This window comes from Diceros bicornis, chromosome 5 (assembly GCF_020826845.1).
Source record: "Diceros bicornis minor isolate mBicDic1 chromosome 5, mDicBic1.mat.cur, whole genome shotgun sequence".
NCBI classification, from domain to species: domain Eukaryota; kingdom Metazoa; phylum Chordata; class Mammalia; order Perissodactyla; family Rhinocerotidae; genus Diceros; species Diceros bicornis.
This window is the reverse complement of record NC_080744.1, coordinates 81,462,617-81,489,209: the sequence shown is the minus strand read 5'-3', so window position 1 is coordinate 81,489,209 and position 26,593 is coordinate 81,462,617. Positions and strand designations below refer to the sequence as shown.

The window sequence follows — 26,593 nt, the reverse complement described above, 5'->3', positions numbered from 1 at the left end:
AATGGCCTGGGAGGTGAGGTCACATGATGAACGTCCGTTTTCATCCTGGGTCCTTCATTATCCCTGTGGACATTTACATATCGTCCCTGGACTTCCTGGCACTGTGGAAGATGACCGTGAGCCATTCCAGGGAGCGGGAGGGGACATTCCTGATGGGAGGGCACAGCTCTTCTTCAGAGCTGGCTGGAGGCAAGTGTAAGAGGTCTGACTCTGTCCACATGCCCTCCTCTTGCATGGCACTGTGAGAAGCCAGGCTTCTTCTTGTCTCTCTCCCTCTTGGATTCCACTGGAAGACTTGACCCACAGTCAACCTACTTCTAATCCTGGCATTGAGTCAGCTCCTTTTATTTCCACTCGGAGTCCTGCCAGCTCTGTTCTTAGCTATGGATGCGAACTGCAGAGGCATTTCCTGTTCCAGGTGGTTTTGAGCAGAAAGCCAGGCAGCGTGGGATGAATGGTAGGTGGGGTGAAATTCTTTAGGAACTGCTCCCAGCAAATGTGAGAGTAATTCAAAGTTACACTGGGTTGACTTCCAAAGCACCCAGCCCTGAGTGGAAACAAGGCTTGTTTGAACTAACTTTAGAAACATAATGAGCAGGGACCACCTTCGGATTTGCCCTTGTGCACGCATCAAGCACTGGAATATTGAGATTATGACTTGTGGATAACATAAGGGGACAAAGGCTGCCTCCAACCTCCCATCGAGGTCCAGTGAGCTGAGAAGTCGTCCTGAGACACTGAACCAATCTCCTCAAGACGGAGCTTTGCTGCTCTGAGGTCCACACAACAAAGTAGTAGCAACAGGCAGGTTTAACGTGTTCTCCAGTGAAAAATCATCCCCATCCATTGATCTCCGGCCATGACTGAACACCTCAGAGCAATTCTGGGAGGTTCTATGAATTGTAGCAGGCCCAAATGAAGTGAGGAGCTTGGACAAGCTCCTGAACCCCTGGAACCTCAGTTTCCTCCCCAATGAAACAGGCACAGCAGTGCTATGCAGTACCTATGGCGGAATTAGGGGTCAGATCTGCAAAGCAGAGCCAGGCTCAATGACTGGGAGCCACTAATGTTGATGTTAGTATTATTATTCGCATGTGTGGCCCTCAGGCTTGAGGAGCTGAGAGGGACCATCATGAAAGCTAGCTCCCCTGGGCAGCATCCATTAGTTGTTACTTGACCCTAAAATGGGTTCCAGTGAAAAGTTCATTTTTATTATAGGAATTAGAAGTTGAGTGATCTAAAGGATTCTGACGTCCTTCTGTCATTCTTACATTGCCACAGAAAAGTAGAGATAATGTTTCTATTCTTGCCAGATACCTGGTGCTGGGGTCAGATGGAGGAATGGTGCTGGGAAGTCTCAGAAGCCAAGACTGGAAGCCAAGGGACTTACTTGCAGGGGCACCTCCTGGTGCTTTATGGAAGAACCAGTAAATTGACCTATGAAATGCACCAGCTTCTAGGACACTGGCATTATGATTTTTGAATATGAGAAGGGTCAAAGGCGACATAGCCTCCCCAAGAGGCCTGGTGCCCCCGGGGAGCAGAAATGTCATCTCCAGGTAGGGGAGAGCCAATGTACCAGCTGGAAAGGGGAACTTTTGGGGGTGATACTAGGTGATGGGCCTTCCGAAGCAAATGCTGGTGAAGTTGACCCAATTTCCTTAGGTAGGCAGAAAGAGAGGGGGTGGGTTCTTTGAGAATTTAGTAAAAAGGATGTCACTCTGAAGAAGCTACCAAAAGCAGCACAAGGCCCTGTTTTAGAAAGCATTTATAAGCATTGTTCTATTTGTAGAGCGACAGCTGGGACAGCTGTGGAGAAGAGTGCCAGGCTAGACTGGGACAATGTCCACACTGGAGACGTGGGGAAAACCATGGGGCTGATGACGACCAACATGGATGTCAACCTGAGGGACAGCAAGGTCCTACCCGGGCAGCAGGAGCAGCAGTGGCTATTACGGCCTCAAGGATGCAGGGCGGATGGCAGATGAGGAAGCTGTGGAGGAGGTGGCAGGGCTGCCAGACACAGTTGGGACCCCCAGGGGCCTGCTTACTGGCGAGCCCTGGTATGACCACTTAGAAACAAGAGCTCCTGTCTCCACTCCTGCCATTCCCCAAGGCAGGTGTGTGAGGATTATCTTAGTGTCTGTAAGTGGTTCCTAACTCTTAAATAATAGGATGGTGCTCTTCATTGTAAACTTGCCTATTAGAGTTTTGTTTTCTGTCTGTCTCATTAGACTTTGAGTTCTCAAATAGAGACCATTTCAAAGAAAGACTTAGATATTTCTGTATCTACAAAGGCAGGAACATGGACAAAGATGTGATTTTTTTAAAGATCAGTGATAAAAGTTGAAATAAAAGTGTTTCATAAGTAACCTCATTTTAACCCAAATACCTTAATTCTTAAGTTTGAAGTCAGAGAGAGATCATGTCTTACATATTTTTTTAAATCTCAAACAGCACCTTGCAACATAGACTGAGATTATGAGGAAGCTCAGGAGAGGGGTACCTGGGTAGGAGATCAGCCACCTCCAGTCTGAAATCCAACCCAAGACAAGAACGTGGGAGTAGGGCTGGCGGGAGGACATGGATCATAGCATGTTCTATCCCAGCGGACTAAGAGCAGAGGCAGCCCCTGGGCACCCTGCTGGCCGCCACGGCAGCATAAAGAACACTTGCGTGTCAACTCAGCACTCTACCCTGGCGCTCGAGTGCCAGGCTGACCTTTGCAGGGGCCAAGAGGGAAACTGAGAGTTGAGCTCAGGATACAAAGGGTCTTCTATGGCTAAGAAGGGAATCAACTGAACAATTCTTCTTATGCTTTAAGCATGGTTCTGTAGAAGCCAACGAAGACCAGTCTGGAATGGAACCCAATCTTTCCATAGAAAGACAGGCGTTTGTGCCTGAAGTCAATGGAACTGGCCACTAGGAATTTGGAGTACACAGTACTTAGTGAAAAGCAGTGTTCTTTTGGGTTTCCATTAGACTTAGGGCTGTTATTCTTTTTCCAGCAAAGGAGTCATCCCCAGAGCCACTGACAGCCTACAGGGGCTTCCTGCAACTTAGGCAATGCACCCACACTGCCCAGGCTAAGGCTGCTCTGAGCTCTCCTGGCGTTACTGTGCGGGACTTATGCTACCCTAGTTGCTCACATCTTCCTTCACTCTTCTGTCATCTTCCTGCCCGTCCAAAGCTGGTGGTTCCTACAGATCCCCCGTCCCCGCTCCACGTTGGAGGTGGCTGCACTTTAGCCAAATATGACAGCACTGTTTGGTCCACTTTGATTTCTTACATCATTGCACCTAAAATACGAGTATAAAACCAATGGCCTGGGAGAATGACGCTGAACCAAATGACCAGCCTGATTATCCAAATCGAGTCTCAGAAGATAAATTGTGAATCAAATCATTTTTGTTTTACCCAGAAAACTGTGGGCAGGCTTATCCTCCACCACGCGAATCCTCCGAGCTCCAGCTGGAATGATAGCAGCTTCAATGTAACCTGTAGTAATAAATAACATACAGATGAACCACACCTCCACCCTCAATCCGAGGCCCACGCAGCATCCCTTATCAAAATCGACCCTACCATTCCCCTCACAGTGATTTCAGAGCCTGCGGGCTGGTACAGCTCTGAGAAATCAAGATAGTCAATTAATAATGAATGCTCTTTTATGGCCAGAATCTCCTGGCTCCCAGAGAGCACCATTTGCCTGTGTTATAAGTTGAATTGTGTCATCCCCCACCGCACCCCCACCCACAACCAAATTCATATGTTGAAGTCCTAACCCCCCAGTACCTCAGAATGTGACCTTATCTGGAAATTGGGTCGTTGCAGACGTAGTTAGTTAAGATGATGTCATACTGGAGTAGGATGGGCCCCTAACGCAGTATGACTGCTGTTCTTATAAAAGGGAAAATTTGGACAAAGACATGCACAGAGGGAAAACTTCATGAAGCAGAGATGAAGCAGAGATCAAGATGATGCATCTATAAACCAAGGAACACCAAGGATTGCCAGCAAACCACCAGAAGCTAGGAGAGAGGCATGGAACATATTCTCCCTCATGGCCCTCAGAGGGGACCAGCCCTGCAGACAACTTGATCTCAGACTTCCAGCCTCCAGAAGTGGGAGACAATAAGTGTCTGTTGTTTATGTCATCCAGTGTGTGGTACTTGTTTACAGCAGCCCTAGCAGACTAAGACAGCCTGGCATTCTGCAGGAACAGCACCTCCCTGGAGCATTGGTGAAGAGTGTCCTGGCCACTTCATCTATTGGAGGTTCTTTCGCTCTTTGCCGTACTTCAAACTTTCCCTGAATCCATGGATGACAGTAGAAGCTAAGCGACCTGCCCTATGACAAAATCACTGCCTTAACACACTGCCCACTGTTTCCTGCTTTCACTGCCCTTCGTGCATTTCAGCAACGATCGCGGGGCAGACTTTTGTCCATTTCCTTGAGTATTCTAAGTACAGTGGGAGGCCCTCAGAGACCACGGCCTTCCTCTGCCCAATCTCTGACCCCGCCCAGGCCTAGAACAGCAGGTGGTTAGTGAAGACTGGAGGAGGACATGACTGCGGCTGCCCGGGAGGAGGTCAGCAACTGGCTGATGCCTGGTTAACCGGACATGTCAACAACTGAGCCCAACGTTACGGTAAGATTCTGAAATGCAGGCTGATAATCATTTTGTTTTGATTTCCATTTGGGTTTTAGACAAGGGTAATAGACATTTGCTTTAGCAATTTAGATGATGATCCCAAATTAGATTCTGAATCTGACCCCTGTGGTTTCCAAATGTGATCATCAGAATCAGCAGGAGAGCTTAAAAAATGAGAGATTTCTGGGCCCAACTACACAGAGATTATGGAAATATCTATTTTAAGGGGTTTAGTTCCTCATTTTCTCACAGTAAAAACGGCTTTTATAAAAATAGTACACGATAATTTAAACTACAAAAGGGAGAAAAACAAAATCAACCTATACCACATTGCACTCAGAAAACTACCCTTAAGAAAGTGATATTTTGGTGACCAGCGTTTTCAGCAGCTCTTAATGCATATAAACACACACGCACCATTTTACATGACTAGGCTATTGTACATGGTTGTGAAAAGGGACAACTTTAAAACAGAGTTTTTCTCAAGGTAAAAAATTTAAAAGTTATAAAAGGATAGAGTATACGGTATATTGATCTTGTAAGATATCTCCTGTAGTTAGCTGCCTTCCTAATACTCCTGTTCTTCATAAGAATGCGTATATTTTGGCTGGGTTTCTATGTAGCTAACTGAAACATCTGCCTACACGACAGTTTTGTTTCTTTCTTTCTAATCCTTATGCCTTTAATTTCTTCCCCTTTCACCATTCTGGTTGGAACTTACAAAAACATAAGCAACATGAGATTGTGGCGTCCTTGTCTCATTCACAACGTTCACAGGAGTGCCTCCAAAATCTTCCCACTGAAAATGATGTCTGCTCTGAGAATGTGATAGGTCTCATTTATCAGGTTAAGGAAGGTCCCTTTTAGCCTAGTTGGTTAAGAGCTTTTGTTATGAAGAGGTATTGAAGTTAATCCAGTGCTTTTTTGCATCTACTGAGAGCATGATATTGCTTTTCTTCCAAACAACACAAAGAACCTCAGAGCTAGTTTAACTGTAATCACACTGGTCATGGCTAACACGGTGGGTGGGTCAGTATCTCACCTGACACATTTCCTTCAGTGATAGATTTTAGTTAACTGTTATTTCATTGTTATTCTGATGTTTTCCTGTAAACCTTTATTTATATTTACACTTCTATTATGTGACTTATCAGTTATAAGTGAAATATTTTAATCCTTTGATATTAAAAGATGAGGAAATCAGCATGATTACACTCCACTCTCTTACGTTTCACTTCAACTTTTATTGTATCATTATTCCTATGTTGTATTAGTTTGTAACGTTTATCTTTTGCTAAGATATTTCCTGTAGTTGTTTTAGTCTTAGTCCTAAAAATTAATGTTCATTTCATGTCCTTTTGCTACAGTTTCTCCAATAAATTCTTGCTTGCCTCAAGTTTGTTCTCTTGGAGATGCGCTTGTGGGAATTATATTTTCTGAACTATAATAAAGTAAAACATTATTGTTCATTGTCCTCATACTTGCATGTCAGTTTCAATAATACAAAATTCTTGGGTCACATTTTCTTTCTCTGAGGCTCTTATATAAGTTGCTCCATTGAATGTTAGTGTGGAGAAGTCTACAGTCAATCTGATATTTTCCCTTTATTAGGTTACCTAAGATTTGGATCAGATGCTCAAAAGATTCCTACCTTTAAAATCTAATAACTATTAGGCTATTCAAAGGTTAGTATAAATGTTTCTTGGGACACAAGACTATATTATTATTATACTTAAATATATTTTTCTGATCTATTTGTTTAGTTTTCTTTTCAGGGGCATCAAATTATTTATGTTTGACCTCTTTTTTCTTCCATAGCGCTCACTTAATATCTTGTCCTTTGCTTCTTTGTTCATTTCCATTTTGCTTTGCTCATTATTCTCAATGCTGTCCTTCATGTTTCTTATCGTGTTCTCAGCAGTGTCACTGTCCTCAGCTTTCAGGTGGACTTCGTTTCTGTGATGGACTCATTTTCTTCCTATACACCTTTCTCAGCTCTGCTAGGGCATGTTTCATCTCTCTCTGTTGCTTCATTTTATCTTCCTTGAGGTCTTGTATCTTAGCTATGACTTCTTGTTTTATCGAGGCCATTGTTTAATCAGTTTTTGGAATTTATGGCAGTAACATTTGGTCACAATTTGCATCTTCTCCTTGGTAATATTTTGCTGGTATTTTTTTTATTAGTCATTTGTTCTCCTTGTCTCTTTATCTTTTTCCTATTGCAGCATACTTGTATAGATCCTGTGCTGATTCTTTCTAAATTTATACTAATCTTTAAGTGACACAAGTTCTAATTGTACCAGCTGCTCACAGTAGGTTTGTGTGGTAGGGAGGGACAGGACAGTGTTGTGGGCTAACAGGACTTTTCCTTGGTTTACAGTAAAATTTGTTAGGACACAGGTTTATGTGTATCAGTGATTCTATTTTTATTTCTGTAAAAAATTTACACATGTGTATTTTCTCAATGCAAGCATTTTAATAGACGTAAATTTCAAGTCCCCTAATCTCACTCCCTTCCTCTGTGAGAACTGCCATTATCGGTTTGGTGTATATTCATTCAGATATTTTACTATTTATACATATATCTACACAATAAAAAATATATTGGATGGTATTTTCATATTTATATTTATCTACATTTTACATAAGTGTTAAGAATAACACTATGAATAAATATTGCATTATACTACACTTCTTTTTTAAAACATGATATGTCTTGGAGATCTATCCATGTATGTATAGCTTTACTTCATTTTTCATTTAAATTTCTATGTAGTTTATGTAACTAATCCCCTACTGATGGACATTTATGTTGTTTGAAAATTCTCACTGTTAGAAACAATGTGCATGTATGAACATGCACACAAAATCTCTCAACAAAATACTAGCAACCTAATCCAGCAACATATAAAAAGGATTATACACCATGATCAAATAGGATTTATCGCAGGAATTCAAGGCTGGTTTAATACATAAAAACCAATCAATGTAATCTACTATATAAAGGACAAAAACCACATGATCATTTCAATAGATGCAGAGAAAGCATTTGACAAAATTCAACACCCTTGCATGAAAAAGACTCAAAAAACTAGGAATGAAAGAGAACTTCCTCAACCTGATAAAGAGTAGTTACAAAACACCCACAGCTAATATCAGACTTAATAGTGAAACACTTAATGCTTTCCCCACTAAGATCAAGAAGAAGACAAGGAGGTCCACTCTTGCTACTTCTATTCAACATTGTACTGGAAGTTCTATGTCAATTAGGCAAGAAAAAAATTTTAAAAAGGCATCAAGATTGGAAAGGAAGAAGTAAAATTATCTCTCTTTGCAGATGTCAAGATGTTATACATAAAAAAATCCTAAGGAATTCACTAAAATCTATTAGTATAGGTTCAGCGAGGTTGCAGGATATGAGATTAATATACAAAAATTAACTGCATTTCTACACATTAGGAAGGAACAGTTAGAAATGAAATTAAGGAAACAATTTGATTTAAATAACATCAAAAAGAATAAAATATTTAGAAATACATTTAACAAAAGATGTGCAAGATTTCTACACCAAAGGCTACAAAACACTGTTGAAAGATATTAAAGTTCTAAATAAATGAAAAGACATCCCATGTTCATGGATAAGACAATATTGTTAACACGGGAATACTTTGCAAATTGATTTACAGATTCAACACAATTCCTATCAAAATCCTAGCTGTTTTTTTTTGCCAAAAATGACAAGCTGATCCTAAAATTCACATGGAAACACAAGGAACTCAGAATAGCCAAAACAATATTTAAAAAGAACAAAGTTGGTGAACTGATATTTCTTGATTTCAAAGTTTTCTAGCCATTTATAATAATCAAAACAATGTGTATACTAGCATAAGGACAGACATTTCTATCAATGGAATATAATTGAGAGTCTAGAAACAAATCCTTTATTGATTTTTTTTTAAAAAACAAAGGCGCCAAGAATATTCAATGGGGGAAAGAATAGCCTTTTCAACAGTGTTGGGATAACTGGATATCCACATACAAAGGAATGAAGGTGGACTCCTACTTCAGATCATACAAACAAACTAACCTAAAATTGATCACAGACCTAAATCTAAGAGCTAAAACCATAAAACTCCTAGAAGAAAACATAGGCGTAAATCTTTGTGACCTTGGATTAGGCAACATTTTTTAGATATGACAGCAAAAGCACAAGCAACAAAAGGAAAAAAAAATTAAGTGGATGATATAAAAATTTAAAACTTTGTTCTTCAAAGGGCACCATCAAGAAAGTGAAAAGACAAACTCATACACTGGGAGAAAATATTTGCAAATCATTTTGATAAAGGAACTGTATCCAGAATATATAAAGAAAGCTTACAACTCAACAACAAAGTGATAAATAATCAAACTTAAAAATGGGCCAAAGATTTTAATAGACATTTCTCCAAAGAAGACATATGAACAACCAATAGGCACATGAAAGACGCTCAACATCATTAGTCCTTAGGGAAATGCAAATCAAAACCACTTTGAGATACCACTTCACATGCACTAGGATGCCTATAACAAAAACGATAGACAATAAGAAGTGCTGGAGAAAATGTGGAGAAATCAGAACCCTCATTCATTGCTAGCAGGAATGTAAAATGTTGCAGGCACTTTGGAGAAGAGTTTGGTAGTTCCTCAAAAAATTAAACACAGAATTACCATATGACCTACCAAGTCCACTCCTGGGTATATACTCAAGAAGAATGACAACGTAAGTCCATGCAAAAACTTGTACACAAATGTTTATATCAGTATTATTCATTTATTTTTTTGTGAGGAAGATCAGCCCTGAGCTAACATCCATGCTAATCCTCCTCTTTTTGCTGAGGAAGACCGGCTCTATATATCAGTATTATCGATAATAGCCAAAAAAGTGGAAACAACTCAAATATCAACTGATCAATATATTTAAAAAATGTGGTATAACCCACAACGGAATATTATTCAGCAATAAAAAGAATGAAGCACTGATACATGTTAAAATATGGATGAACCCTGAACATATTATGCCAAGTTAAAGAAGCCAGTCACAAAGGACCACATATCATATGATACTATTTATACGAAATGTTCACAATAGACAGAAAGTAGTTGCCTAGGGCTAGGGTAGGAGGGCAATGGAGAATGACCACTAATTGTGTGAGGTTTATTTTTGGGATGATTGTAGTGACGGTTGCACAACTCTGTGCATGTACTAAAACCCATTGATTGCACACTTTAAATGGATGAATTTTATGGTGTGTGAATTATATCTCTACAAAGATGCTAAAAAAAAAGAAACAATACTGCAATAAACAGCTTTGCATATGTCTTCTCGTGTACATATACAAAGTCTTACCAGGTCAGCTGTCAGAATTATAGAGTCAAACATACATGCGGTTTAAATACTAAAGGTACAGCTAAATTGCCCTCCATAATGGCTTAAATAATATGTAAGTCAACCAACACTATATGAGAATACGTGTTTATTCACAGACTTCTAAACACTTGAAATTATCAATCTTCTTAATATTTGCTCATCTAATAGGTGAAAAAATGTTACATCATATATTTAATTTGCATTTCCCTTGTTCTCAATATGGCTTGGCATCTTATCACATACCGACTAGCCATTTGCATCTCCTCTTCAGTTAACTGCTTTGTTCATAAGTGTTCCTCATTTTCCTACTGGCTTTTTATTTTTATTTAATTGATAAGCAGGAGTTAAAATATATTTTAATGTTTATATATATTTAATATATTTTGGACTTGTGAAATTCTTTCCTTACTAAACTTGTTGCACACATTTTTTTCTGTCATTTATCGTTTGTTTATGGTGCCTTTTATTACGTGGTTTTAATTTGACAGTCATAGTTTTAATTTTTGAGATCTTTCTGTTTTCTGATTGTTTCTTCTTATGGAATTTTATATTTGTTTTATGGATAAAAGCGCATCTCACAGCTTTCTAAGAATAGTTCTTACAGACTTTGAACTTCTATTATTTGAGTTATCTTGGTTTTCCCATGGGTCATCTTTTCAGGTTATCTCGGTCTTTCCCATTTGTGTTGCAGACTCTTTCGAGAAGGATGCCACAGAGGGGCTGTCTCTGTGTATATGGGCAGGGTTTGCTGCAGGTCTGGACTGGCTTTCAGCTCGGGGGGCAGGAAGCCATTGTTAGGTGCTGACAACCAAAATACCGGAATGCAGAGAAGTTTGCTATAGGTGCTGTGTTGGGGTGCTGGCCACCAAATATTTCCAGGTCTCTCTGGAATCATGGTAGGAATACATTTCCCTGCCCTCTTTAAATTGTGTGACCATGTGACTGACTTTGACCCTTAAAATGTGAGTGAAAGTGACGTGCGTGTAGGAGCTCTAAGAGCATTAGGGCCTGATTTGCTGTGTTCCCCTTTTCCTGCCAAGATGACTGTGACAGTGTGTGAACAATAAAATCTCTGTCAGCCTACGGCCATGAATGGTCACAATACGCAGAGCCTCCTGCCAATCCACACTGAACACGCAGCATGAGCAAGAAACTTTTGTGTTAAGCCACTGAGATTTGGGGGCTTTTGCATCATGTTTTGTTTGTTTGCTTGTTTACTGCAGCAAAACCAAGTCTATTTATTCTGATTCATACATGTATGAACATCCACCTGAGATGTCCTTGTTCTCTTAGACCTTTTAATAAGTTCCTTCTCATTCACTTTAAGGTGATCTTGGGAAGACAAGGAGATAAGCACTTGTGTTCAATCAGCCATCTTGGACAGAAAGTTCAGGAGTGTTCTACAGTCTTGATAGCAAATGCTTTGGCATTGTTACTATAGACAATTTACAAATAAATGTTCTAGCTGATGCTTGGCGAGACTCCACAGAGGTAAACAAAGTCCAGTTTGAGGGCAGCAGTTGCCTACTTCTTCCGCCCTGCTCCATCCTGATTCTCAGGCAGGATGACTTTAACCAATTGGGGTGTGGCCCTCTCTCCAGTATGATCCCTTCCGACCACTTCTGACTTGGGAACAGCCACTCTGACTTGCCTGAGCAAGTCACACAGCCTGCACACAGCCCCTGCACTGTCCGGTCCTTATAGGGTAAGGCAAGATTTTTTGATTAAAAATAGTTTTTGCTCTAGAAATGCTTCCCTATGTAAAAAGTTTGGCAACAAAAAAAGGGATTATAGCACTTTTAGGATTACAGCACTGGATTTTGTACCACAAATTTCTCTTAGAGAAATCCATCCTTTTAGGGAAGTCTGAAGAATTATTGGATTCCAGGCATATAAAATAGTGAAGTGTCAAAAATGGAGACAAAATTGTTCAGGGTCAATGTGATTAAAACCGTTTTTGGAGGCATCTCCATTTAAACCACAAAACAGAACTGGGAATAGGATCTGCTTGGGGAGTTGAATTATTCTCTGAAAGAAGCTGCTGTTACATGGAATCTTTCTGTTTTGTGACTAACGAACCTCGGTGTTAGCATCACCAGGCTGCAGAATCTGAGGCAACAGACACATCCACCAAAGTCCAGATTAGTTAATTTTCCACATTCCACAGCAAGATACATTGCAACCAATGCAGAGCCACCATGTCTGTTTTTAAGCTTAACTTTGGCACACGCAGCAACAATGAAAGGCACCTGTTTTTTGTCTTTTCTCTTGTAAGTGGGAGCAGAGGCTGATGAGCCGTGAAGAGTTCAGGGAAGACATGCAACTCAGGTGAGGCTCATCCTCAGGTGACCTCTGAGTAATGGGGCAGGAGGGTCATTGTTGTGCAGGCTCTGCTAACCTTTCTTTCTAAGATGAGCTTCTCCACTGACGATATGGAGGGAACCATGAAGGAGAAACCCCCAAAATTAAAGGCAGGTCCTCTGTCCATAGACCAAGAAAACCGCCTCTAACTCACTGTCCTCTTTCCAATAGCCCCTACTCTGACCCAGAGCTCAAAGCCTACTCTGAGGTTGGTTTGAAGAGCAAGCTGCAAGGGAAAGAGTCCCATCACCAGGTCCCAAAGCACCCTGTCATCCTCTAGACCAGTCGACCCCCATGCAGACACAGGGCACCAACCACCACGTTGACTGGGAATGAACTATAACTAGGATTTACTCTAAGAAGTCACAAGATAGAGTCACATTTTAGGTAAGGTAACAAGACCTTATCTTTGGAATAATTTTCCATTCTAGTCTCTGCCAGTAAGCAGGCGAAACCTAGTTAGAGGGACACGATTTGGTTTCATGAGAAAGCCATGGATAAAATTCAACGCCTTTGCTGCTGTTTTAGGAGAATATGCCATTTTTGCCTTAAGCACAAGGAGTTATAAGGAACTTCAAAGTGATGCTGACCTTAAACCTGTCTTCTGAATAGTTAAAATTACCAGGAAATGAGCACATTTCCTTGTGAAGTAATTTTTGTCTGAATTTCCCAAGTACACTTGCTTTCACATGATTTGGGGGTCACATTTTTTTTCCTTGTTTTTCCAGTAGCAATACTTTCTTTTTTTGGAAGAAAACCATTGAGCTGGTAAGATACCATGATGGAATATAGGTAAAAACCTGCCTGTGTGGACTGGGACTCTTTCACAAGGTTGTAGCAAACATATTTAAAAAAAAAAAAAAAAAAAAATCAAAGTATTTTTTTTGTAATTATCTTATAAAATGCTCAGAGAGGCTGTTGTCTAAGTTTATAGTTTTCCCTTTGTATAAAAGTTGTTTTTGAGAATATTACTATCTTTATGTTCATCCCTCAAGGTTGTTCTGGGTCTAACTGAACAGTACTCATTGTTTGGGAAGCCGAAGAGGCTAGACTATTACTTCTGTTCAGCTCTCAGAATGTGAGGTCAGTGCATGTGGGCCAAACCAAGGCGATGACCTTTATCTCCAGCATGAAGAGCAGGAGGGTGTTACCAAGTGCTTTCTGCCCTTTGGGAAACCCAACCCTGTAATATGGAAACTCTCCTATGGAGGAAAGTACCACCTGAGGCTAAATTCCCTGGCATGTCTTAGCATTTTCTTCCAAAGTGCCAGGTGTGGCTGAGGAGAATGAAGACGTACCCTTGGCACACTAAGTCATGCCTCCAATCTCATGACTCTTTATCTTTTATAGCTTTAAAATAGGTTTTATTCTATAGCTTTTTTTTTTTTGGCAACCAGTCTTAAATGTCAATTATATATAAGCGATAAATGGCTGTAGTGTTTATCCATGGCTTCACGCATGACTCACTCCCATTGACTCTACTCAGAAAACCTTCAGGCATATAAGCGAGGCAAGGACCCCACACCAGGCAGGTCACCACTAGCACTGTGTGTATCATCCAGACATCTTACACGAGAAGCACTTGGGAACAGCCTTTGCCATCACACACGTGGACACCTTCGTACAAAGATTATTCTTCACTGAGAAAAAGAAATACATTGTAATTGGTTTATGTGTACATTTCAGGAACTGATACTGCAGGTCCTAGTCACAGTGGAGAGAAGAATCATTGTGTCATCATCATGTAACGGTCACGTAACAGTAAATGAAATTTCCATACCCACACCTAGAGACTGGAGCCCAGAACTTGGCATGTGGTAGAGGTTCTAAAGGTAATTATTGAATAAATATGTGACATGCGGCTCTATCCACATTCAAAAGGGATAGATCATGTCACCCTCCGTTTTAAGAACTGTGGGGCCGGCCAAGTGGCATAGTGGTTCAGTTCACGCACTCTGCTTTGGTGGCCTAGGGTTTGTGGGTTCGGATCCTGGGCGTGCACCTATGCACCACTCATCAAGCCATGCGGTAGGGGCGTCCCACATAGAATACAGACAGAGGAAGATTGGCAACGGATGTTAGCTCAGGGCCCATCTTCCTCACCAAAACAGACAAACAAACAAACAAAAAAAACAATTGATTGAGAAGGTTCTTTCTGAGAACAAAGTGCAGAGGGATTCAGAGCCCATGGGCATTGTGATTGGTTCTTGGTGGGGACTTCAGTCCAGGTGTGTCCTGGATGTCCACTGGCACCAGTCACCTTTCTAGTGTTGAGGAACAGCACAGGATAAAGATGATAATGTTAAAATGACAATTTAATCAATGAAGTGAAAGCATCATACCAAGAACTTTCAAATTACTAAATTCAAAAACTCAACTGGTTCAACTCAACCACAGGCTTGAGCATTTTGAAGGCCATCCACCAGAAAAGTAATATGATAGCCAACTGGAGTCGATTCCTTCTTTAGTTGAGTTGCCGAGGACCTCATTTGTTCAAAGTTGGGAGGCAACAGGCCTGGGGTCAGAAACAACCTACACTCAGGATGCCATATCCCCACTTGCTGCATTGGGACATCTCAAGGACACGAGAGCGGGACACCCTTGAGGGCGTGGACACTGTCCCTGTGCGGGCCTGGTCCGGAGCCTCAGCTCAAGCACTTCGGTAAAAGGACCCAGAAGAATACAGGCTAGGGTCAGGACTTTGTACAGTTGTGCAAAAGTCCTGCATTTGATTCCTTTTTATCTTCCTGGTATGGTATTTCTCTTTGACATTCAGCCTTAAGGGTGATAAGACATTCCTCCTTTCCCCAGTCTTTCAAGTTGGGCAGAGATGAAAGTTACCTTTCTATCTAAACTGACAGGATTAGTGAATCCATCCAACCTCACTTGGAGTCACCTAGATGTTTCATGACCTGGGGGCATTACACCATTTCTAAGTTGAGTTTTTCCTTTAGCCTGAAATGTCCTTCTCCCACCTCCACTGTCAGTTAATTTCTACTTGTCCTTTAGGGCTGGAGGCCACCCTCTTCTGCCTGTAGGCCTGGGGGAGGTGCCCCACCAGAATTTGGGGCCCCACAGCACCCCCCACTGAGCTGCCTCTGCCTCACACATGGACTCAAGCTGTTTGCCCGGGGATCCCCTCCCTTGACTATGACTGACTTGGTGACAGTTAACTTTTATTTCTGTATACCTTGTGCTTAAAACGTAGTAGTGCTGAATAAATGTTTATTAGGTGAATGGACTCATGGGTGACCATTTGCCAGTGCCTGTATGTGCGCATTCCAGAATGTCAGACCATGATTATAGGTTTGTATTTGAGGAAACTACAGTAGACAATGACTCATTCACGTGCAAGTGAGCACTCCATGCACATCTTCAATAAACAGAATCCACATTGATATGAGCTTAGGTCCACAGACCCCAACCATGAGGATTTGGAAAAAACAGCTTTAGACTTTAAAATGAAGGTGTGGCATTTGGCAACCGCTCAGAAGGACAGAACTTTTACAGGTAGGTGAAGCTCACTTGTGCTTCTCTTTCTCCGAAGGTTTGCTAAGGCTTTTCTGCCCCAGAAGCTGGAAGGAAGCAGACTAAGTCACAAGCCAGGGTGAAGACAGCTACCCCAGAAGGCTTCCAACAGCTGTCTGTCCTTCCATGGCAGGCTGACCTCCCCAGGAGGAAGGCTGCACATCACAGCCACTTCCCTCCTGCGCATGGACCGGGCAAGGCACAGGGTAGGATGGAGAGAGGGGAGAGCAGAAGAAAAGGACGTTACTGCAATTGGAGGAATGGATCTGCTTGTGCCAAGACCAAAGGCCAACAAACGATTAGACTCTGGGGAAAAAAGAGAGAACACTTTTGCTCCAATCTGGGTTCTCTTGGAATTGAGCTGCTGTGTTACATACAGCCAAGGTTTTCAAAGGTGTGCCGTGGAACCTTCCTCAGTGTGCTACAGAATTGCCCAGGGGACAGGAGTGGGCATGGCTGTGCTCGACCTGCCTTCCACAGGATGGAACAATCGTCATCAGTTCAGTTTATTGGAGCTCAGCGCAACATTCAATTTAAGTATAGGGTTCTAATGCTTCCTTGTTTTTTTTTTTAAATCAACAGTAAACACTTGCCAACTGCAGACGTTTTGTTCCTAACTGCCCTCGCTGGCACAGCTGCAGTAGGCAAGGTCCAAGCCCCCCAGCAAACTGGAGCTGGGGTCCAAATAGAGAAAGTGATATCAGAAATGTCAAAACAAATAGAAGAAATTACCAAAGTTCCAGAGCCGTGTTGTCTGAGAGAACTTTCTGCAAAGATGGAAATGTTCTCTCTCTGTGCTGTCCAACACAGGAGCTACTAGCCACATGTGGCAAAGGAGAACTTGAAATGTGGCTAGTGGGATTGAGGGCTGAATTTTTAAGTACATTTAATTTTAATTAATTACAATTAAAATTTGAATAGATAAGTGGCCAGTGGTTACTGTACTTGATGGCAGAGCTTCGGAGGGCATTTTTCCCCCCAAAACTGACTTGCTCCCACATCATCACCTTCTACAGTTTACCTCAAGAGTCATGCAGCATGCACAGATTCTCACACGAGCTTCCTGTGTCACACACTGGGCATCTGACTTTAAATCCTGAAACCAGACCTTCCTGGGCCTGAAACGTAACTTTTAAATTCAATTTTGCACTTGCATTTGCCTCTGCACTTGCATTTGCTTTCACAAGATCCTGCAAGACATTTGTGCAATAGGTTGCCTTTCCACAACGTATCCAGAAAGAACGTTTGCTCCAGACCAGGTCTTCTCTTCACATAGCGAAAAGGGAAGCATGCACAGACTCTGCTCTGCCTTGTCCCAGAGGCCTGCTCTGTGGGATGGGGAGGAATAACTGTGACTCTGTTCTCTTATTGGCTGAGACTGAATGGAAAAGTTTCTTTCCAAAACAACTGTGGAAATTAGAACATAAGCTTTTCAGCTCAGTCCACCCAACAATTTATCTTGCTGACATCGCTCTTGGTGACGCTGAGGAGTGGACACTAAGGCTTCCAGAAGAGCTCACCCTCCAGATGACTTGGCTGCCTCATGCTGCCCTCATTTAGTATCAACCTAGATACTTCCCTGGACATCATAAGCTGGCGTCCCTGAGGACAGGAGATCAGAAACCATCTCCCACCTCTGGGCAAAGCGGCCTACAGCTGTGAAGACAGTTCAAGCAGGAAGATTAAGAAGGCCATCAGTTGAACTTTGAGGAACCTCTCTAAGCATGGTGTTGGGGGAGGTGTCCATTTGGGAAACAGGGGACTCAGTTAGTCTGCAGTCACAGTCAGCAGAGGCATCTCAGACTTCCCGGAACACACGGCTTCACACATGTTTTAGGGATGTGGGTAAATGCTACCCTACTTTTACTGACAGAAAACTCAGCAACAGAGAGAACCTCTTCCACCTACAGGTAAAAATGATCTGGCAAACTGTCTTTGCTGCCTTCTCTGTATGTACATCAGAAGATGAGCTGACACGAAGCTGCAAGGGGAGATGGCAGGCAGGTTAGCTACCGCATGATTCATGAACCTCGGGGTGTGCCACTGAGCACCACAGGCAAACTATTCACTTCTAGGAACCTAAAGACATTCTGGCTAAAATGTGTTTCTTTGCCTTTCAGAAATCATAAAACTGAAGTGCCAGGTCATCTATGTATTACCAATTAGCTCTTAAATATGAAATGCAGGGATGGCATGCAGTCATTGGCCTATGGTCAAAGGAAATAAAATACACAACATACACAGGTTGTCCTGTAGCTGCAGCAACCCCTTGGGCCTCACACTCACCCGTTCCCTGGGCGTGGCCAAGTTCACCCCTCCTTTGGGTCTCTTACTCACCTGTCCCCCGGGAGTGGCTGAAGTCGCCCTTCACCACGCGGCAGGTCTTGCCGTCCCCGCTGCAGACCCCGCACCGGTCTTCTTTGGCCGCAGACCCGATGATGCCATCGCAGCCGATTTTCTAAACAACCAGAGGGGTGGGTTATTCTGTGTTTAAGACTCAGAGTGATTTTTGAAGACGATAACCTGTAGGGCCAACTTTTCCATTAGGCCCAGCAGGCATGGTGCCTGGGGCCCACAATACTTTCAGAGGCCCAAGAAAATATTTTAATTTATTTTAAAATCGGAAGAGAAAAAATAAATAGAATCCAGCTTGTATTATATTTGTCTTTATACCCACACACTCATCAAATGTATTTTTTAGTATTTATTATGGAGGAGTGGACCCACGAAGTGTCCACAGAAGTCACCCTGAGGCCTGAAGCCCAGCCCCTTCTAGAGCTGCCTGAGGCAGAGGCCACGGATGGGGAGTGAAGCTGGCTTCCACACACCTCCCAGGTGGCCACACTTCACATGATTCATGTTCCCCTCGGAGCTGCACGGGTCACCCGTATCTTGGCTAGAATGGCCAACAGTCTTAGAAGATACAGCAGAAACCACACTGACTTCTCTGCTGAGGTTGAGAAGCCCAGAGCTCATCCAGGCATGGCTGGGAATGAGCCCCCCATTTCTCAGTTAGGGAGACCTAGCCCAAGAAGAGGCCCCATCTCTCAAACCTCTTCCACAAAGCATGTCTGAGGGCAGCGGGGGGAAGCACTGCCCCTGGTGGCTCTGGGCAGCACAGCCCAAGTCAGTTCATGAAAACTGAGAAAAGCTTGTGAACTCCTGTTTTTCCTTTAAAAAAAAAATGCACAAAATTTTATATTCTACAAAATAACATATCCAAGTTTATTTTATAGTAAACACTGTGTGTTTAACTATTTACTAGAATTGCTGAAATGGCCCTCTAAATTTTTTTACCCCCAAGGTGAATACTTCAAGAACAAAAACTGGGTTTTTTTCACTACCCTATACCCTGCATCAGGTATTGGTACTTTGAGTGTAAAGGATTCTACAGCCAGATAACCCACACCAAGCTGGTTTTGCTCTCTCCTGTGACGCCTGGATGGGTGCTAGCAAGATGATTTCCTCCTTACAGCCCACTCCGACAAGGGCAGGGCGTGGAGCAGAGCTGGCCGCACAGCAGACTTCCCGGAGGCGAATGCTCTCCCCCACTGCTCACCAGCTTAACCTGAATCCTCCGCTTCATGATGGCAGTGGCTCTTCAGTGTGCATGTGCATCCGCCTCACCAGGAGGCCTGTCAAAACACAGAGCACTGGATCTCCTCCCCGGAGTTTCTGATCCAGCAGGTCTGGGTGGGCCTGAGAATTCGCATTTCTAACAAGTGCCCAGGTGACACTGATGCTGTTGGGCAGGACCACACCCAGGACAGGCACTATGGTATGCTATAGAAAAAGTAAATGAGTGTTCTTCATATTCAACAGTCTCAAAGTCTCACCCTTGGATCCTTTTATTTCTTTGGGAAAGAATAAATGGGAAATTACTATTGTGTGTCCAAAAATGATAGTATAACTGAATATATTTCAATGAAGACTTGAATATATACTAGGGCTGAGCAAAGTTAGTCCAAAAATAACCATTATGAAAACTGAAAAGGGCAGCATCTGGATAAAAGAAGCTCAAAAGTGTTCAAAGTTAGTATAAAAACAGGAAAGGGCAAGATTGGGGGGTTTAGCATCCGGAGGCCACGTGAGGAGTGAATGGAGGTGAGTGGACTTAAAGGAGCTGGGGAGATTCAGCTGACACATGGAGACCCAGATAGTGACTGGCATCGACTGTAACCCCCTGCCTGGGCAGACCACCTGAGAGTGAGCCGGAGGTAGACTGGCTGCCACAGCGTACCTTGGACTTGGAGCATGTTGAGGAGCTGCCTAGATTCATGATCTGGACTGCTGGCTGACCACTATAAAGTTGCTCGATGTAAAATTATAGGGGCTAAGGCAGGTAAGATCCTAAATTTTGCTCAACCAGCATGCTCAGCACATGTGCTGGGACCCGATCTGTGGGGCCACGTGTGTGCTGCCAATCTTCATGCGCTCCTTTGTGTTCCAGAGCTCCAGTGTCATGGTCTCCAGCCTGTTTCTGGTGCAGTCACAGGGCCAACACCCGTAGAGCTGGCCCCCACACCCTGGCCTCTTTCATATCACCCTGACCTATCCCCACGTGGCTTCCCCATCTCTCAGGTACTCTCAGCTCTAGACTCTTCCTATATTGGCTTCCTATTACTTTTTCACCACACTCTCACTCAGCAATAGACAGTCTCTGCTTGACCACCTGCTCTCTGTCTGGTACCTCAGTTAGGGTCTCCGGATTAAACAGTTTCTAAATGCTCTAAGTTAATATCCCACCTGGTCCAGACAGCTTCCTCCAGCTCCAGTGATGGCGCCTGACAAATCTGAGGCCACACAGTGTCTAGCAGGGCTGGGAGCAGGCCCTCACCTCCTGCCTCCCAGCCCTGGGCTGGCTAACCATCTCCTTTGATTGGACTCAGCCAAGGATTGGGTAACTGGGAGGCCTTCTGGCGAGGGTAAGGCCTCTTCCAAAAGCATGCTCGGTTTGCGAAAAAGTGGCAACATTCAGAATAGAGAAGCTAAAAGAACACCAGAAATGCTACCTTTGAGGAAAGTAGACGTCAGGGGAGAATTCATACTAGAATTTCAGAAGGTCACCTGTTGTCTGGCTAGGAGATCAAGGCTAGGAGGTAGAGTTTGTGTTTGAAATCTGCCAGACCAGGAATTCACCTGGAAGCAATAAGGACAGGTGTGGAAGGTGCTTCAGGAAGGGGCAGGCCAAGGGACTTACTGGGAGGGAGGGCCCTCAGGAAGGAAAGCACACACATTCCTAGGTGAGCAAACTGCTTTCCCTCCACAGAGTCTCTTGAAAGAAGGATCTTGATGGGAAAGAGAAAAGTGAGAACCAGGAAAGGCAATGGCTTAAGTGAGCCCCTGCATAACCAGACCAGCGCCAGGTGTGCTCGGGGTTGGTGGGTCCCCAGCAGCAGATTCTGTTGCCTTGGACAGAGGCAGGTCAGGAGGCAACTTTCGCCCTTCACTGTGATTCTTGCCATTGCTCCTACAACACAACATAAAGAATATGTACACGTTTTCTCAGCAGCAAGGCCCCAACCAGCACTGGTTTAGCCCTCACAGATCCCAAGTTTAAGTAGATGCAACGTTTGGAGTTGATTTCCCTTTTTTCAGGGACAAAGTCCAAGTCAGTTGGGAGTCCACTGAGGCCCTGATGTCCATGGGACTGTAGAGCGTGCTGCTGCTTGATGACACTTGAGCACGCTTGGCCTGCAAGGATTTAGCCTTGCCTCCTTTCCGAGAAAATCCTGGTTATTTACAGGCAAGTCCAGGGCGGCCCATCCTTGCATCATCTGTTTCTCTCAGGAGGCTCAGTACAGCATCTGAAGAGCACGGCTTAGATCTGGATTTGAGGTGCTGGGTGAACCTTTCCAAAATGTGAGCCATCTGCTTATTTTTTGGCTGGGGTGACTAGTCTCGAGGGCTGAAATCAGTCTACCAAGATGGTACGCTCTTTCAGACAATTCTTGCTCTGCGAGCTCTGCATTCCCAAAAGGGAACAACTCCCTGGTGGTGGCCAATCTCCAGGGAAGACAAGAGATCTCCTGGGCTCAGGGGCACAAGATCACCTGTGGCAGCAGTTCTCAAACTCCAGTGCACCAGAATCACCTGGAAGACTGGGGTGGGGCCCAAGAATTTGCATTTCCAATGAGTTCCCAGGTGACGCTGTGGGCCCAGGGCATGTTGGGAGATCACTGGGCTAGGTTTGGAGCTCAGAGAGGGACCTTCATGGAGACGGCCACTGGTGTCATATCCCGAGCCCTCTGTGTGCCGAGGGGGACGATGCCTGCCCGAGGCCCCCCCTGGAAAGGCCCCATGCATGGACCTCCCACTGGGGAGGTGATTCCTGTTGCCTCCATTGTCTGTTACCCCTGAGCAGAAGCAGTTCTGGGCTGAGATATCCTGGGGGGATACGGGGGTGCCCAGCAGAGCTCTAAAGGCAACAGTGGCTGGCTCCCCTATACTCTCAGGAAGCAGATGCCCTACAATGGTGCTCAGGTCGAGTAAATGATCTATAGGAAGCTCCATCATGACAAAATGTCTAGTTACAAGACCCAAAATGCCTTAAACTGAGAGCCTCACAGACCACACTTTTACAGCTCTCTACCCAGGAAACATGGCCCCAGATCTGGATCCTTCGACAGCCTTCCTGGCAGGATTCACATGATCTTATGTGTTCAATTCTCAAAGGCTGGATGCAAGGGGAAACTGCTTTGCCATTTTCTCCTCTTTCCCTCCCAGCGTTTTGTTTTAATTGTAAAAACTAGTTTCTTTTGATAAAATTTCACCTCTAAGAACAAAAAAGACTTTAAATTGTAGCTAAGTGGCTGCGGGATTAGGGCTAAGTTACCCCAGCAGGTGGGCAGTCAGCTTCTCTTCCACAAATTTTATGCTCAAGGTTGTGGTCACGACGCATGTCCTGAGGATGATTACAGATTTAGATATGAGCTTCAGTTTCTCCATTCTAAAAATGAGAATATTAACCTCAAGGCCACAGTGTTGTTGTAAAAATTACCTCTCCTCTGGTTCAGGAAACCCAGGCTCACTGCTTGGGCCCTGGTGAGGGGTGGGTGCTGTCAAGATGGATGGAGACTGCAAACAGAGCAAGCCATCTTCCTTCTAAGGGGTTGGGGGACAACCATCACCTTGTTTGAACAGATAGGTAATTATCCTCTACCCCTTTTTCTTTCACAGAATCCCTGCTCCCTCCAAAAAAGGAGGAGAGGGGAGAAAGTAGACAGGACCACATCCTTCCCTCTATTCCTCTTGGTGGGAGATGCACAGAGAGCCAGTGTTCAGAGGCTCATACACAGGTGGGCTGTCCCATAATATCATCAAGAAGCCCCCCACATGCAGCAGGTCACTGTCTGTTCCAGTGGGCTTCTCAGGTCAGGTGCAGACAGATATGCATGCAGGATCACCCTTTAAGTTAATTCTTCAAGACATCCAGGGGCTGGGACAGGTTTGTGTGCTCTGCCTACTCTGTTTGGCATTATTTTAGGCACCAAGTGCATCAAGTAATACTAAGTGGCTGTATACAGAATTCTATAACTAGCCCAATTTTCTGCCAGGGTCAGTTTTTCTGTTTGTTTTTCTGGGTCTTTCAGACGCATGGTCAGCCATGTTGTATGAGCCTTTGACTTTTTTCATTATTTTCAGCCAACTCCTCACTCCCACCCTCCATCCCTAAGTCCTAGACTCCTTCAAGCATTCTGCTTTCGGTTGCAACTCTCCATTTGTTCCAGTTCTGGCTTCTGCTGCTTTGTTCCTTCAATGACACTTCCATCCTCCAGAAAGAGGTAGCGTCTTTCTTCTGTCAATGGGTGGCCTCTGCTTCTCTTCACTGTGCTGGTTTGTGCTATACTGCCTTTACCATCGCTTTAGTGGAGTCCTGCGATGGAAGAGGAGCGAAATGTGGTTCAGTCTGCTGGCTTAATCTGGAAGTTGCTACAGGAGGTTAATCAGATAAAAGGGGTGCATGGAATGACTTCTGAGTTTCAGGCGCTGCTATCAATAAGGGTTTGGCACCAACAGTCACACACTTCAGAGATGTCAGCTACAGGGTCAGGATGTAGGGAAGAGCAGCAACCAGGAGGGTGCTGTTGATATACAGCCCCAAGCAGAAACGCCTGGTGCATCTTCCTGAAAGCTTGTTACCCCTTCTTTACACAGGGGGACTCTGAGGCCAGAGTCTCTTATAATTCCCTTAATTCCACCAGCAATTCTACTTGCCTAACAGATCTTTGTACACAAAATGGGAGGCCAGTAAATTCTGGACAATGAAAGCGGTCTGTTGAAATGGGCTCCAGATTCCAGAATCACTGAAGTCCTAGGAGCAGGTGATGCATCCACCCATGCATCCGCTCATTGTTTTTTGTTTTCAATATGCAATCAAAGGCTCTCCTCTGGGCCAGCTCCCAGGGGACACAGAGAATCGGACACACTCTCTCCTCTGAAGAAGCTTACAGGCCCTGACAGTGTTTCATTCTCATGTTCATCAAGCCTGAGATATGTACACAAGTTAGGGTCCCAAGACACGGTGACCCCAATTGGAGTACGTTGGCTACAAGTGTACATAAGTTGATAAAGCCTTAAAGAAAACCCAAGCCTATCTGGTCTCAGGTGTGTTCAGATCTGTCCATCAGTTTGACTCACCCACTGAAGGTCAGTAGCTCCAAGGCAAGTTGCACATTAGAGGCGTATTAACTTGATTCCTTTGCTTCTGGAGGCCAACAGTAGGAATCATTAATGATGGGACTCCTGATATATAGGGACTTGCTGAAAAATAGACAATGTTTGTGTTTCTTCCCCCAACCTGCTCCCACTTTTATAAGCATTAAGGTTCATTTCAGCATGTTGAGTAATTTGTGACTCACTGAAATGAAAATTAACTCAGTCCCCATAAAAACAGAATAAAATGGTATTTCCATGTTGCATGTTATGGTTTGAATCAGCCTGCTATTTGGAGCTTAGTGGAATCTACTCAAAATGCCATTTTGGAGCCTTTCATCCCCTCCATTCCCTACCCACTAGTCACTATGTTTCTTAAAATTTCCCAGAACTCTTTCTGCTACCCCAAAATAGCAAAATTTATAGCTGAAGTGAACAGAGGGAAAAGCTAGTAAGTGAACCATGGCAATATGTCTATAAGTGCTGTCTTACATAAAATGTGGATGATTTCTACCTTTTATCGATTATAATGAGATAATTATATCAATGAATAAGTACAGATCCTCTGCTTACTAAACCTTTGAGATTTTTTTTATTACTATTACTATTCTTCTTTTTCACCAATTTTCCTTGCCTTACTCATTCACAAGTACCACAGGAATCCAGAACATTTCATTTTGGCAATTCCTGTACTAGGCATAAATACTGTATTTGTATTTGACTTCTTATAACCTTATTTAAGTATGCCCAATTTTTATTATAAAACTTCATTAACTATGACTTTACTAATTTGGTTTTGTGAGAATTGACTTAAAAACAAGCTAACGTTAACCTCTATAGTTTCTCTGAAGAAAGAGTACTGTTAGAAAAATTGCAGATAGTATTTTTAACTTCTTTCAGAAAGTGAGTTGTTTCTCAGGGTTTTCATCCTGTGAGGTGCTTATAGGTAGGTGCTGCCACCACCTACCAGGATGGTGGGCCTTCTGCTAGGACTGGTGGGCTGCCTGGAGGCAGCGGCGTCACTGGGGTGCATCCATTCACAGGATATGGTGCATCCAAAAACTGGCAGGTTGGGGATTCCTCATTGGCAGGGTGAGGCTCCTGAGGAGAAGGAGCCCACCCACTCACCATGGAGCGTTGTGAAAAGCGCCGTTGTCTGCACCTCTGTGCTCTAGTGCTCCTGCCTCGAGGGGTTGTGCTTGGTTAGTGTCAGGCTCAGTGCAGAGGCCAGTAGATGCAATGATGATGACGGTGGTAGAGGCATTTGAGACAGACCAACAGAATTGGAAGGTTCTGTGGTGACGGGATAGCATCTGGGAATGGGAAGGCACGTGCCCCATGTCATTCCTATCACACCCAAGTGCAGGTCAGGCTCCAGTTCAATGGTGCCCCGATGCCCACAGACTTAAGACTATTAAAACACCTCGAGTGGCATCTCGCCCTTGTTGTACTAATTAAAGGACTGAAAGTTTTGCTGTCATGGTACAGGGAAGATTCCCTAATTGAAAGGCTGCAATTAGAACCAAGGTCATGGAAGGGGCCCATGGCCCTGATCACTTAGAGCTGAAATCAGGTCTGGCCCCTTAATGTGGAGCCCACTGGCCAGAACATTTCAGGATTCTTAGAAATGCCTCCACATTGGTAAGAACACTGCAGAAAATGTTGGCAAGAGGCTGGAGGTGGCCCAGCTGGTGCTGCTCTAAAGGGTACAAGTCGTTTTATGTGGGAAATTGTTACTAAAGGAATGTACCTCACTAGGCTGCAGGATGGCCCGTGCAAGTATATAATTTAGGAAGAAAACAAATCCCGCACTTGGCTTGCTAGCAGGTTTACAGAGAACCGTCAGCAATTCCTCATTTCAGTAATAATGATAAGACCTTTGTTCACACTGTGGCTCTGCACATTCTTTGCTACAAGCGGCAGCCCTGAGGGCCCAGTTCTGCCAGCCATCACTGCCCCTTTCCTGGGAGGATGCCTTCCTTGCCAAG

General features: G+C 43.7%; 1 protein-coding gene across 10 annotated transcripts in view; it reads right to left on the bottom strand.

The window, feature by feature from the left end:
• The window catches only part of ADAMTS17 (ADAM metallopeptidase with thrombospondin type 1 motif 17), a 420,881-nt gene that overhangs the window by 83,304 nt on the left and 310,984 nt on the right, over window positions 1–26,593 (bottom strand). For 8 of the 10 annotated variants that reach the window (XM_058542337.1, XM_058542333.1, XM_058542327.1 and 5 more), the window contains 3 exons: window positions 18,288–18,408; window positions 13,994–14,062; window positions 3,418–3,498 (listed from right to left, as the gene is read on the bottom strand). In XM_058542337.1, the coding sequence (XP_058398320.1) occupies window positions 3,418–3,498; window positions 13,994–14,062; window positions 18,288–18,408 (271 nt within the window). The remainder of the gene's footprint in view (window positions 1–3,417; window positions 3,499–13,993; window positions 14,063–18,287; window positions 18,409–26,593) is intronic. The other 2 variants (XM_058542330.1, XM_058542331.1) reach the window with 1 other exon arrangement.